Raw genomic sequence first — 14,640 nt, forward strand, 5'->3', positions numbered from 1 at the left:
AAATGAAATTAAATCACGTAAAAGGATTATCACATTTATTTAAATTAGAATCATCCAATTTTATTTAATTAAATTAATTTAAATTAAAAATTATCTTGATTTCTTTTAATTAAAAAATTACCACCAAGAATATTAAAAACGAAGTTTTATCTTCTTTTTTTTTTAATTAGTAAAGATGGACGACAGTTGCTAACCCCCAGGAAATGTGGGTTCACCGCAATGAAAAACTTAATGAGTTCACGGATCGGAAGAGGAGGAGGAGGAGGAGGTGAGGGTTAATTGACAGCAACTTTAACTGGAGAGCAACAAAAAAAAATCCGCAATTAAGGAGAAAATTAGTGAGTTCATTTATTACATGCGGGCTAACATAAGGCGGTTTTTTTTTTTTTTTTTTTTTCTCTCTCTCTCTCTTTGATTAATTGCTTATTGGAATCCACTTAAAAGAATGTCAAAATCATCCGTAGGAGAACTCAGGTGCCAGAAAATTACTTTTAAATAAAAAGAAAGCCAAATAAGTCTACGTACTCCTATTAATAAATGTAATTTTATACATTCCTTTATTACCAACTCATATATAAATACAACGCGTAAAAATACACCTTTATTTATTTTATACATTCGATAATATAAGATGTGAAGCGTGAAAACGTAGATGTAGTAAGAGCTACTAGACGTCTGCGCAGTAGCATCGATTCTAACAACTTTATGCGCAGTCTCTGAACTAACAATGGGCCGATTCCTTTTCCGTTGGCTGGAAGCCAATGTAAGTCACGTGGATGGTTGTCGACATTTCCCGCCGCTTGACTTAGGAGACGGTTGTGATGTACAGTAGTGGAGAGGTGCCTTACTTTTCTTTTATTTATTTATTTAATTCTTTTCGCTTTCTCTCCCCCCTCCTTCTTCAACCCATCTCTCTGTGGTTAAGCAAACAAAACTAACAATTGAGCAGTGTTAGCGAGTTGAGGGGGTAAATCATGCCGGCCCGATCATTCTTCGCGCAGACAGGAAGAGTGTAATACGTCAGAGACGAGTAGATCCACCTCGTTTTCGAAAAGAGTCGCTTTTCGGGCCACGTGTGGTGTCTGGACAGGACAGGTGTTGGGGGAAAAGGAAACGGCCCGCCCACCAGGTTTTTCTTACCGATGATGGTGATAATGTGTGGCAGAAGATAAAAACAACAGAAAAAGAAAAAAGCGAGCATGGATGTTGGCATCGTAGATACGATAGACGTACGATGAGGCACAAAGCAAAGTTCAGCACACGTCCGGCATCCCATGCGATCGTGACTACGAACCGGCGCGTGCTACGGGCGACCTTCGCTTCGAGGAGCGCAGACTTCAGCGAAACACGACAATAGGGCTACTTTGGGTTGCGTTCAACGGCTCAAGGTGGCTTCGACAGGAGAAGATCTCCAGCGAGGCATGTTTTCCTATTGCATTGGACATTTAGGGAAGCCTGCAGCCAAAGGAAGACGAATCTCGGGGTGTTATCGCCACAGAAATGCATTCTACAGGACACCGAGACAAAGTGTGTCGTACATCGGGGGTTCACCGACTTCTACTTGGTCGCAAGATTCGACAGTGCGAAAGGTATATACCAGGTATGCATTTGTGATGGTTGTCCATGTCTTTGTTGTATTTGTACCACATAAATCTTTAATATAAACGTTAGCTGTTTAAAGTCGTCTTTTTAAGCTTTCTTAATCCACAGTCGATCAAAACCAGTTTGTACCGAGTTTAATGTCTGAAATATGGAATCCTACCAATGACACGTGATCCAAAAGCACGCAACTTCCTTCGCGAGAAAAGAACAGGATATAATCGAAAATGCTAAGAAATATTTACCATGGATGAGAGATTTATTGTGAGTTCGTGTTTGACAATGGATTCGGCGAATTCGAGATCTACATTATTGCCGGATGGGTGGTGTCGTGGTGAGATAATCTCTTAAATGGTAGAAACAAGTTTTCGTATGTGATTGACCATCGTGGGGGTGAGAAAGAGCGTGGACAGGTTATAAAACATTCATTCTACTCCCACATACACGCTGAATGGTACGCGCTCAGCGGCTACATTAAATTTTGACGTCAAGGGACATCTTTCTATTCAACATCGCAAATGTGAGTCACCCAGTTTCTATCGGTCGACTTAGAGAGAGGAGGAATTGGTGTTGATAAGCGGTTTACATCGATATAATGCGAATTTCGTAATCAGATATGACGTGGCTGTATTTGTGGTGTGTGCTGGAGATACTGGCAACAGTCCCTTGACGTGTTAGTGTGTTAAATATTATTCTGGGGTTGTACGTAGGGATTGTAATTGGGTTTTAATACGATGGATGAACTCTGAAAACCACTGTTTAACTAGTTCTGAATCTTGGATATTTTAGAGCCTTTTCCTACGTCTTCAGCCCTCTTTCATTAAGAACGAACATAAGGATTTTAATCTTAAAATCACCTCTTTCTTCCATTTAAAATCTCCCACTTTGAAAAGTTGTACGATTGTATTGTTACTGGTTCGATACAGTCAATGGAAGTACAGAACCAGACTTTTCGTTTATTTTGTCCACATTCATATAATTAAGAAAATTTTTTGCCCACAACAGCTGCTTCTATTGCTGGAATCTCTGACTGAGCCCGTGTACGTGTCATCCGTATGTTTCCTACACTCACTGGCGAAAAAATTAGAAGCCTTTATTCATGTGGGGCCAACTTTTTCCAGAATTATAGCCTGTACATGTCGGGATATATGGATCCAACTAAGCGTCTGAGGGAGTATGATTACAGATTTGACCATTCGTCCACCAGGATATTTGTGAGCTACTGTATTGCGGTCGGTAGAGGATCATGAAGCCGAACTGTTCTTTCCAGCATTCCCGGATATTCTCAATTTGATTCGGGTCACATTTGTCGTTAGGGCTAGATGTTGGAAAGCTTGGGAATGTTCCTCCAACCATTCAGATGCAGTTTTTGCAAGGTGGATAGTTGCATTGTTGTCTTGAAAGAATCTATTGCAATCCGGGAAAAAAATTACGTATTGCAAAGTGAAGTTGATCTGATACGATTCAATGGAAGTAACTTGACCTCTTAATGTATAAACGGACTCAGTCTGGACCAAGAACATACCCGATACTATGATATCATCTTCGCTTGAGTGTAGGACACAAGATAATCTGGATGTATGGCTTCATGAGGTTCACACTTCCACCCTACCATTGGTACAAAAAAAAAATAGTTTAAATCGAGACTCATCAAACCACAAGATCTGTTGTACACTCTAGAAAACCAGTCTTGGTGTTGACGGCACCAATCCAGTCGAATCTTAATTTTTTTTTTGGAAATCAGGCATGCCTAAATGGAATTTTTCAATCATTTTATGCACACTTCGCTTTAAAGTCCAGTTGTTTCGTTCTTGGAGCACCGATTCCTTTGTTTTTCTCAATTGTGGCTCACGTTAAACATGCTCCACCAATAACACTTTTCTGAAAAATTGGCACGATCAGAACCGCTAAGAAAAGCGTACATTATTTATCTGATGCCAAGGAACTTTCATCAATACCATTGCAGCAACTTACAGAAATTTGCGCACTGTCCTCTTAATTATCTGTTGACACTAATTGTTAAAGGTTTCTACTTTTTTTGCAGTCAGTATACCATCCCATCCAAGTTTCGCTGATGTCAGTGTTTTCCTTATGTCTGCGAAATAAAGCTACGAATATTTTATAAAACTTTCCATTGACTGTTACATCTATTGACATCCAATTTCCTATGCCTATTTAAACGAATGCGAAAAAGAAAGCACCATCTGAAACTACGCCATCTTTTGATTCGAATTTTTAGTCCATAAATTGAATGCTTTTTTCTTTATTAGGACTTTTACAGTTTAAACAAATGTGTGTGCAACATCCACCGAAAAGCATCCCGGATTAATATAATGTTAAAGTACAGCGAGTATATTCTACACCGCAGAGAATCTTTGGACCTGCAGCTAACTCTATCCAATACCGCGTGCATCTTTGGAACAAGTCCAGTTGCTGATGCATGCACGGACTGTTGGAAGAGCGCGTTGATTTATTCCTCCTTATAGCGTCTGTCTGCAATACCTGGAGGGAGGGGGGTGGGGTGTCACAGGTCACCGGTTAAACACGTGTCTTCACCTTTGCTCTTAACGGTTCGCCAGTCTGCTGATGGTAGCCTTTCTGCGGTGCACTTGGGTTATTGGCCTTTCTTCTTGGATATCAGGTTCTCGGTACCAACCGGGGAGGGGAGAGGGATGAAGTGGGAGGGGGGATAGGAGGAAATTTTCGTCGTACTCTGCTCTCTTGTCACTTCAGGGTGGTGCCGATGCACGTGGGATGTCAGTTTTCGTCGCAGTTGAACCAGTGAGGCATGTAGAGGAACATGGCAGGTGTTCCGAATAAGGGGAACACATGTGAGGAGAACAAGTGCAGAACAAGTGCTCGACACTTGGAGGAAAAAAGACAGGCAGAAAGAGAAACACTCCTCGTCAAGACGTTCTGTAAAACTCCTCCAGACGGCGCTACTTCGATGTCTCGAATTATATCTACATATATTGTTCTAATGCACGAAATTATTGTTGGTTCTTAATGCGCAGCTGCCGGGTTTCATGGTGTTTTGAAAGTTCGTATTAGTGGCCAGTCTTTATAGTTCCAGTTTACGATCAATCTCAGGAATGATCTCTGTTGGAGGGAGGGAGGGAGGAAGGGGAAATGAAACACGCCATGCGTTTGTTCACATACATGTGTTAAACGACCGTGTAGCCCAAATTTGATGGCTGGAAGATTTCCCCCTCCTTTCTCACACACGCGACCAACTTTTCTCCCATTTGATATCTAATTGAGGTCGGGAACTGCAGTTTGTTGCTATCGACATTTATCGCAGTACCAAAGACTGTCAGAATGTACTCAATGAATGACGTGTCTCCAGACACAATTGCCTTCGTTCGTAATAACAGTTCAGAAATGTCGAAACCCGGTTGCGCCATCTGTTGGGTTTCCGTTTCTTAGTGAGCGACAATATTCCAGAAATGTGAAGCTCCAATAGTGACATCTGTCGGGTTTTCTTGGTACTTTGCCCAGCCTCTACTAGACAGATAGCCTTGCTATGCTAATTGCGAGTGGCGATTGGATCAGTTGACAACATGATGGAAGGGGTGTGTGTTTACCAGCGAGCCTCTGCATCATATTTTAATTAAAACGCTTGATGTGGAAGCTGGCACATTCCTTCTCGATATATAAAGCCCCTTTTCGTAATACGCAGACGAAAGAGGCTTTTGGCAGTGTAGAAATACCGGAAACGGAATCCTTCCTATTTCTGATAAGTCGCTATTGGGAAGGGTCTGTTTAATGTACCATAACTGTGGGTTTTATTTACTCTGTGACGTTCATTGCTGAGGAGGCAGTTAATACACATCTTGGGGGTCGTAAAACTTGCCGCATAGCATTTGATGCGCCAAAAGATAAGAACCAAACGAACCAGTACTAACTTTTTGTGGTTATATCTTCCCTTTCGTCTTTCTTTGATATTCTTAGTATCATAAATTCGACCTAGTTTTCAGTACCGCTGAATTTGCCTCGTATCTCATTAAGGTGACTAAGTTGCAATGTTAATCTATCAATCCATCAATGCCTTCTTTTTCCTGTACTTCCTAATTGCCTATTAATTCAGAATTCATCTCATCACGTGGTCTTTTCTGCCCCTTTTATATATATATATCTTCTTAGAAATCACTTCAGTTACTGTAATCGATGTAGAACTTCATAGTTGATAAACTGTAGTTACTGTTCCCGTTAAAACATCCATTTTTCTTAAGGGAAAATACCCGCCACCAATGCTTCTACCTTCGTCTACTTTGACTATCATTAATTCCATTTCTGTATTCTATATGGAAGAAGGAGCATCCATTATTTAATCTAATTTTAAATGTTTAGTCTGCAGATTTATAGTTGGCTTTATGGGAGTAGGTAAGCTTCTTTTTATACATCACATTAAAAAATATTGGCAGTAAGGATTAACATTTTGGCTTAATACGGGCGTCTGTGGTATGTAAAGTAACAGAATCAAATATTGATTCAGCGATTCAGTAAGGTATGAATGTAGAGCACAGGAGTATCTTATCCTCTTGTGATTTTTTAGCCACATAATTTAAACTGTGTAGAAAGAGCTATGGTGTCCCAGAGCGTTTTTCTTCGTAGTTTTAAACCACTTGCAATCCGTGATAAAGGCCAGTGGGAGAGGGAATATATGTTGTCTCGATTTGATCACTGATATTTGAAATGGCTAAAAGAAACTTAAAACCAGAGCTCAAAGACATCATTGATGTCTTTGAACTGTGGACAATGTCAATAATAGTGGAACAAGGAAAGAATCTCGAGGTACTGAAGTATTTAGTGTACATTCGTCTAAAGATGGGGTTGGGACTGTTAACAAACAAGATCTTTATAGGTCTATTAATTCATTATGCCGGATAGAGTTCGACTAAAGTCACGTCCACAGAGGCAACAAGCGTCAATATTTTGACCTTGCAACAGGTTTCTGAAACACAGTTATTACTAGCCGACTCATGTGCTCGATGATTCTAAATGTTTCTGTTGCTAGTTTAATTGCCGAAACGTCAAAGAGAAAATGGCATTTAGCGTTACATGTGGGAACTGTCACCGGATGTTTCTCTAGTGTGGACGGTTACCACTAATCGCGTCTTGTTGACAGTTGTCTTTTGATTATTTTCCATTGGACTGATAAACGTTGATTCATTCTTGTGTTGTTATAGGCAATCTAGTAATGTGTTCATCAATTTGAATATGCCTTTTTAGGCAAACGATAAAATCATTATGCTGTTGGAGTTATCAGGCAGGCAGAGTGTTTAAGGGACGCTAAACGCTCCAAGCATAAATACAGGAATTCCATTCATGACGCTTGGAAAGATATTTCTGTTGCTGTAGGGAGTGACATATCGGAAATCAAGCTTGTTTTCATAAATTAAATAGGTACATCATACAGTGGTAGGAATCTCCTGTAGCCAAGAATCTTAATGTGACCAGCAAGCCCTCTTTGACAGATATAGCATGTCTTCAGTTTGTACCTTGCTTTGAGATAATCGGCCCAATTTTGTTAGCAGTGTTTCCAAATCGGAGCATGACATTCGGAGGAAGTTTTTCAAGTAGCCACCAACTGTGAATTAATCGTCAAGTATCGAATCGGTCATGAGCTGCATCCCTCCTTGATGAATCCTTTTTTTTTTTTAAAGGAAGTTCATACCCAGCAGTTCCGCTTCTTCCTTTCGTGTCCCTATGTGGACACTAATTTTGAGAAACATGGAGCAATTAGTTGCTGGCCACTTTTTGCCAGCAATATGTTTCTCGTGTGAGGACACAACGTTTCCTGTTGTTGCTACGTATTTCATGTTTATGGAAACTTCCTGTTGCCTGTGTGGATGGGCCTTTATACTTGAAACTATTTGATAAATAAATATCACTTCATTACAATAATCGAAATCTTAACACAACTGACAGGATGGAAGGGTATATTTCATCGATGTGACATATAGCAGACCTTATATCTAATCATATTTCGTATCCATTACAGCCATATATACAAATTTCATTCCATTGCACTAACACTGATTCAAAACAATTAGAAGATCACTCTGAATCTATTGGACAATTCACCCTTTCGATATTCACTTATATTGATCGGCGTGCAGATGTAAATTCTTAGTTCTCCAACAAATACAGGCAGAGAGCAGGCTTTGTTATTATAGTAGGGTTTTAAGAGCATCAGCGACTAAGGCCATATTGCTCCATCTATACCGTTTGTAAATTGCGAGTAAATTGGAGTATCCGAAAACGGTAGATTACCCTCTGGTTAGACGTATCAAGAAATATCATCAGCAGGTTGTGGAATCGGTTTCAAGAAATATAGACCGTTCGTAGAAGTCTGGGTCAGGGTTGCAGATCATCAACAACCAGGCAAGATCACCATCTTCCCCTTACCCATTGTATAATCGACGTGTGAATGCAACCCAGCTACTTTGACATTTTGTCTCACTGACAGGGAAACGAGTATCAACTGAGACCATCTGAAATGTTATACATGGAAGTGGGCTTTATGCCAGAAGACATCAACAGCAGTTAAACATAATTGGATTTACGAAGAATAGCGTAGTGTGCCCTTCAAAGACGGTTCTGTGAAGAACATAGACGGCTATGAGATTCTACTGTGCTATGTATAGATAAATATATATCAGTATTTATTAAATTACAGTATATAGATTATAAAAATTAATTCTCTTTATTCAAGGTGTGATATGTGATGTATCAAAGTCAAAAATTGATTCTGTAAGGTATAGTTTACATTTGGATTCTCGTTGGTTTCCAGTGTCGCGTGGAAGACAATCCGAAACAGATCTGTCAACGTAATAAAACAATTAATTTGGGGTTGGTTCACACCCAGGGGTTGTAGCTGGTTAACAACATGTTGGAAGACGATAATATCGTCTGCATGGTCAGACCCAGCCCTGGAATCCTATGGATCTCGTCTGGAACATCCTAAGATGTACTGCAGCTCGTCCGAAGTGTTCAGTGATGCTTAATCTGCTGGACAGAGAACTTACAAAAGTGGTGACTGAATTTGCAAAACCTCGTCTGTATCGTGATTTTGAATGATGCATGACAGGTTCGAAACATGTCTAGCGGTTGCTGTGGACTATACGAGTTCACCAAACGGATAACACAGTGGTTATAATCTCCGGGATTCGGATGCTATCAGTGAAGCGAGGAACTTTCATGGGCTTTTTTTTTTTTTTTTTCACTCCGTGGCCGAGTTAGTTGGTCTCAGGAATGGACAGCAAGGTATTTAACCCGGAAAATCGGATTTTTCGTCCAGCAAAACAGGCAAATTGACCAGAGAACTCACTCAATTTACGAACATAATAAAGCGGTATCACTTGCATTATGTCCTTAAATATAAACTCCGTCAATATGGGCAGATAAGTTAACTCTTGGTTGGCCCTAATACGACAGTTTATATATATTTTACGCACACACCATACTGCATTCGCGGGTAAGACAGCGAAAGCCCATAAAAATCTGAGTTGGTCGGTATCAGGCGAGGATAGCAAAGTTCATCTCCCAGAGACCTGGGTTTTTCATCCAGAAAAGCAGGCAACCCAACTAGAGAACATACACAATTTATGGATATACGAGGGTGATTTAATTTGAGGACTGGTGCAAGATTTTATATTTACCGCTCGAACTTTCTATAACTGCTGCTAGAGGCGCTCACCCTGATTACTACTGAGCTGACTCTGTGTGCGCATGCCAGTACTTGTCGAGCCAGTGTTGCGTGAAGTTTTTCTAGCCTCGTGTTGCTGACGCAAGTATCATGTATGACATATAGATTGAACAGCGATATGTGATTCATTATTGTGCCAGACGGGGCTTAAATGCATCGAAAACAGTTAAAGAGATGAACGAAGCGTATGGTAATGAGTGTCTTGGTAGGACGGTCATATTCCTGTGTGAAGTCGTTTCTTCTTCAAGACAATGCCGGACCTCATATGGCTAATATTGTGCAGGCAGTGATCACTGCCATAGGTGCCGAGGTTTTTCTGCCACATCTCCCTTATTTACCGTACTTAGCCCTGTGTGATTTATTCCTGTTTCCATGTCTGAAGAAAGCTAAAGGCAAGTGTTTCGCATCCGACACAACGATGCTCGCAGACCCACAACGGAAGCACTTCGCAGTCTTTCGAAAAATGGCTTTCAAGAAGCGTTTAATGCGTGGGTACAACAGTGGCGAAAATGTGTAAAGTTCAAGGGAGAGCATTTCGAAAAGGAGACGTCCACAGAAGGTTCAGATGATGAAAATTAAGAATAAGACCTTGCACCAGTCTTCGATTTAAATGATCACCCGTCGTAATACACAATCAAATTTATACAAACATATCCTTTGCACAAGCTGATTCCTCCCCCTGATTATTTGAACCAGTGTACATGCCATAAAATATGTACAGTACATGTTTCATGTCCAAATGACTATATAATAATATAATTTGTGGGCATAATTTCATATCTTCTTATACTACGGTTGCTTCTATTTTTAATTTTGTTGGAAACCAGGCTTTTCATCCCAAAAACTGTTCTTAAAATACACGCAAATGTTTTAAAAATTAAAAAAATTTAATCGCACGTTTTATTACAAACTCTTAATAAAATAGTGAATCTGCTAGTGGTGCCCGCGAGTCACCAAACAGATTCACTGGACTGTGATTAGATTTTATGCTTGATATAACGTTACGCGTACACTACATGATGTCCATAATCCAACCAATAAAACACTATTTTCTTGCGTTTATTCTTCCAGTAATCGAATTTTCTGTCCCCATATTGATTTCAACGTCGGTTTTCGAAGTAAAAATGCTCAAGTCTTCAGAATCATGTAGTAAAATTTATGATGCGATATGACAGTTTTATATTCGCTTTCAGCGAGTGAATTATGAAGAATATTTGGCGCATTATAATTCAATCCACTCACTGCTAGACGTTTAATCATTAGCCTACGTTTCGTACATAAGATTATTCATAGTAAGGTCTTAAATAAAGATTTATAACGGAGTATATTGATTCATGTCTGACAAACACGTACCAAGTCCAGACAATAATGTATTTGACAGTTATTTTTGACAAAGTTTAGAACTGGATGCAAAAGCCTTAACGAAGTGATTTAAATTTTTCCAATTTTCACGACTTGAATACCTTCTTGGACTTGAATGAATTTATTAAGATGGGCGTTTTATTACACGGACCTCAAACTTAAAATAAATCGACTTATTTCATTTAGTGTTCGTCGTGCAGCAGGCTGCACCCTCATGAAAGCTGTAGCCTGTTTGGAATGCTGTACAATGCATATCCTGTACATTGTATTTACAAATGCAGTTACAGCTGCTATTATATGGGCTGTTACAAATATCGATTGCTCCATAATGTCAGTTAAGTAACTGAATGCTTTTGTTTAACGTGTACTTAGGAACGAGTAATTTAAAAGAGCTGGTTACGACTTTCCTTCAAAGTTTTCGAAAATTGTATTGGCCAAACTCAGCCCTCTGACAGGGATGAACTCGAACCCTCAATGACTTTGGTTCGCCACGTGCCACTGCGTGTGGAAAAATCTGGATCCGAAATTTATCAAAATCTGGACATATTTGTAAGATCCTCGTTAGTCGCGGTCGAGTTAGCGTTCTTAGGAGGAGTTAGTTGGGTTTCACCATCAGTTATTAGTATCAGAATGGTTAAATGATCCCAGGAAGAGAACCTTTCCAAAAAGAAAAATCCTCCAATCGCTCATACGTTTCCCATCACAAAGAAGTAACCATCCAATTGGTTTCTGAACTTTACTTAACTTTTCTTCGGCTCTCCTTGCAGAATTAATTATTTACAACAAGCTGTCTGAAGGCTGACTTCGTGAGATCCAAAGATTTATATTTGCACACTCTGGTTCTCGGTTTTTCTAACAGTGAGAATATACCTCTCCAGTTCATTATCTTCAGGGCCTTTACATCTTAATTAGATTCTTCCTAAGATTGTTATTGCTGTAAGATTTTATTCGCATCATTGACTTAGACGATATTGTATCATATATATTATGTCTATAAATTGCGTGCGTTCTGTGGTCGATTTGCTAGACGAACAAACTCGAGTTTCTCAGGGAAAAACAATCATGCAACCCTCACCTGAGACCGGCTAACTCAACCACATTTTGAAAAAAGTTCACAAAAATTTCTCGCATCATTAAAGGGATTCGAACTCGGGTCTTTTCCACCCAGTGTTGGGAGGGCAATAATTATACAATTTCGCCTCCCAGCCATTCATAAGCAGACATCGATTAGTGTCCCTTACCAATCTGGTTACCCTTCTTTAAACCCTCTCTAGAAGCTTGTCTTTCTTCAGATATAACCTCCAAGCTTGAATACAATATTCGAAATGCAATCGGCCCACCGTCTTAAAAAGAGAAATGAAAACTAAAAATGACTCCTTATTTGAAAAGCTCCTGTAAATCAGAAACTAAATCGCGTGCAAACCTAGCTGCCTTTTTACATTGCGTGGTAAAGTTCATATCTGAATGATCCTAATCCTCCCCCAAGTCTTTTGTCTTGAGCCGTTTTTTTCCCTAAGGTGATAAATCTTATATTTGGGAGCATTAAACTTCAATTGCCATTCTTTTTAGACCATCTCTGTAGCCAATTCAATACACTTTGAAGCAACATGGCGGTCCTATCATTGATCCCTAAGAGATTCCACTTATTATATTAGTTATTCTGCATCAATTCCTCGCCCTTGGACGAGTAGCACATTGGACGTAATCACCATCCTCCCTACAAGTTGTTGTTGTAATAGGGTTTTAAGAGCATCAGCGACTATTGTTCGGTATAGACTGTTTGTAAAATGTGTGTGTTCTGAGGTCGATTTTCTGTTTTCTGGACGAAACATCCGGGTTTCCGGGAGAAAAAGCCATGCTACCCTCATCTGAGACCGACTAACTCAGCCACGTTATGAAAAAGGCAAAATTCCGTCAAAATCCTACACGCATGGGCTGAGTTAGTTGCTCTCAGAAAAGGTTTATCTTACTTTATTTATTATTTTTTTTTTCACTTGGAAACTCGGGTTTTTCTTCCAGTTACAGACACAATATACTGGCGCCACATAGCCTTATTTTAGACACACGCATCAATTCCTATACCGAAGGAGAATTTTGCCTTTAGCCAGCTCTGGAAATAATGGGATAGTTCTGTTCTTGCTCTTGGAAACTCATGTTTTTCATCCTGCGAAACAGACTGACCAATTATAGAAAACAAGCAGTTAAAAGACAATGTATTGACGATGCTAGATCCTACATTAGAACGAATTGACCCTATCTTGTACCCCTTTTTTCATACACCTTTCACACCAGTGAATTTGACACCGAATTTTTGGATTAGCAGAAATTTAAATTTCCTACGATAATTCCAAAAAACCAAAACATTTATTACATCTACCCATGTCTGTAAATTGCGTGTGTTCTCTGGTCGATTTGCCGAACTATAAAAACCCAGTTCCTGGGTGAACAAAAAACCTTGCTATCTACGCCTGAGACCGACTAACTCAGCCAAAAAGCCTATTAAAGTTCTTCGCGTCATCGACGGGATTCGAACCCAGGTGTGGGGAGGACAGTGACGATACCACTGTTCCATCCACCTAGACTGCCCTTCTATAATAAATAATAATAAAAATGAATGCGTGATCAGAGCGACTTCTGACAGGTTCTCGCCAATAAACACTCTGGGAAAACTAGCTAATAGAATCTCCAATGCACGTGCTGGGTTTAGCTGTCGCTTATCAGATGTGATCAGATTACTGACATCTAGCTACAGTATGTCTCTAATTTATGAAATAGTCCCATGAATACTTATTAACCCCCTCCAGAAGAGGGCCCCTTTGGGTCTTAATTGCCAGCAGAACACCTCTGTCATAGTAATGCGTTAAACATCACCCTAAAATCAGACAACCGACAATTACTAGATTCCCGATCGTCACTCAAAACATCTGACATGCTTGAGAATACAGACAACTCGGTTATCCCATCGCTTGTATTCTTAACCGGAATAAATACAGAACACAAAAACCAGTTCTGCTAATTCATCACCTCTATTTTATTAAGTGCTTTATAATTCCCTCGCTGAATCGGGTTTAGTTTCCAGTAATAAATTTAACTTCCTTCGAAGATGCAAAGCAAACTTCTTTTAGAGTGAAGCAGAGATATTTTCTGAGTTCTTCAATTGCAATTTTCGGAAACAGTAAATGTCTTAGGTCCTTCCCCTGGATCATAATACGAAAATGAATCAATAAATAAGGTGAACTTAATGTTTTACCACGTACTACAGCATTTACTTCTTGTTATTGTGTTAATATTGCCTTTTCTGCGATATAAAGTTGGCAATACTGGCGTTACTAGTCACGTCTCCAAGTTTTATTTGTCCCATGTGTACGCATTAGCAATCGTGCCTTGTATTCAATTACACTCACATTCATTTGTTAAAGAGGGTTTATGTTTCCTAAAACGATATACCAAGTAGGTAGAGCCAGTAGGTGGATAGATGGTGTTTTTTTTTTTTTTTTTTTTTGTCTATGTGTGGTCAGATTGCATTGCCGAATTTTAAGGCGAGGATTTTGCAGGCTGGCTTTATTACCTAGCTAAATATTTAAAACTTCGATCGCTAATCCTCTTTTCTGCTAAGAATATACGAAACATGACTTAAAGACGAACTACCTTTGACGTCACATTTTCCAGAATCGTTTGGTGTTACTGTAGGAAAAACTAAAATTTAACGAATCCTAGTGTGCGTCAATTATAAATCCTCGTTGGGAATAGAGAAATCCAAAAGGGGATGGCTAGCAAAGGGGAGGAGAGGAAAAGCTTATTATTTTCGCCTCTTCTCTCCTGTTCATTTCGTACGTCTCCATGGCAACGCGAGAGAACATGAGTAGGTAAAGAGGAAATGCCATAAATTCGTCTGCCTGTTTTTCTTTTCTGTATTTTTCCCCTCAATTTATTTATTGTTGAAAACTTCAAAAGCTTGCTTCACCGAA

At 39.5% G+C, this 14,640-nt stretch overlaps 1 protein-coding gene across 1 annotated transcript in view; it reads left to right on the top strand.

Annotated features, from left to right (window-relative positions):
- The first annotated feature begins 821 nt into the window (after nt 1-821).
- rdgA (retinal degeneration A) overlaps nt 822-14,640 on the top strand; it is a 126,964-nt gene continuing 113,145 nt past the window's right edge. The window contains exon 1 of the mRNA XM_090386243.1: nt 822-1,600. Coding sequence (XP_090242369.1) covers nt 1,422-1,600 — 179 coding nt within the window. The 5' untranslated portion in view covers nt 822-1,421. The remainder of the gene's footprint in view (nt 1,601-14,640) is intronic.

This window comes from Mastigoproctus giganteus, chromosome 12, assembly GCF_048544385.1.
Source record: "Mastigoproctus giganteus isolate SK-2022 chromosome 12, ASM4854438v1, whole genome shotgun sequence".
NCBI lineage: Eukaryota > Metazoa > Arthropoda > Arachnida > Uropygi > Thelyphonidae > Mastigoproctus > Mastigoproctus giganteus.